The following is a 742-nucleotide window of genomic DNA, read 5'->3' on the forward strand; positions in this document are numbered from 1 at the left end:
CAAGCGGTTAGCTGTGATAAGATATGTTTTCAATTACCTGCGCCCGACACCTTATTTTCCTTGAATGTTGGTTCGGCCTCGATCCTTGATTTCGACCTCGCCGAGGTGTTCCACTGTGCGTCCACACGAAAGTCTTGTTATAGATCGTGATTTCTGGAAGAATCAGTCGAAGCGGGCTTTTACTTGCTTTAATGCGTTGGTCCCGTGTGTTCGCAGTGATGCACGTCCGAACCGAGTAGATCTGCTCAAGCAGGCATACATCAGTCACGGGCGTATCGAAGTTAATATCACATCCACCGTCTAAGACTGTGACACAGTGAACAGTTAATGTACAAACCTGGTGTGTACGTCTGCTGTAGTTCTTCAAATAAGCTTCCAAAGCGTCCCAGTCTTCGAATATTTTCACGTCGAGTTCCGGCACGTGCTCTAACTCGGTTCGTACTGCTACGGCTTCACCACAACTCTCTCCTTCGCTCACCACACTGTCGGAAACACTTTCTCCTTGACCGCTTGCGTCTTCACTTGCAGCCAATTTTCCCTCTTGACGACTACGTTTGCGGCGCTTTGCGCGTTAACTCCGATTTTCTCGCGCTGTCCTGCGTTTCTGGTACCTGCGTTTGTGTCTGTGGGACTGTGACGACCGATGATTTCCAGAATCATCACTGCTACTGCTCTTCTCACTGCTTGAAGTATCACTCGCCGAGAAGCCGTCGCTCTCGTCGGAGACGCTAGCGCGGCGCCG

At 50.5% G+C, this 742-nt stretch overlaps 1 protein-coding gene across 1 annotated transcript; it reads right to left on the minus strand.

The window, feature by feature from the left end:
• Positions 1 to 474: 474 nt before the first annotated feature.
• PPTG_20210 (hypothetical protein) lies at positions 475 to 660 on the minus strand (the record flags this gene model as incomplete). Its single annotated transcript, XM_008918877.1, has 1 exon — positions 475 to 660. The coding sequence occupies one exon, from the start codon at positions 658 to 660 to the stop codon at positions 475 to 477; it is 186 nt and encodes a 61-aa protein (XP_008917125.1).
• Positions 661 to 742: the final 82 nt, after the last annotated feature.

The sequence above is a fragment of the Phytophthora parasitica genome (assembly GCF_000247585.1).
Source record: "Phytophthora parasitica INRA-310 unplaced genomic scaffold supercont2.349, whole genome shotgun sequence".
In the NCBI taxonomy this organism is placed as follows: Eukaryota; Oomycota; class Peronosporomycetes; order Peronosporales; family Peronosporaceae; genus Phytophthora; species Phytophthora nicotianae.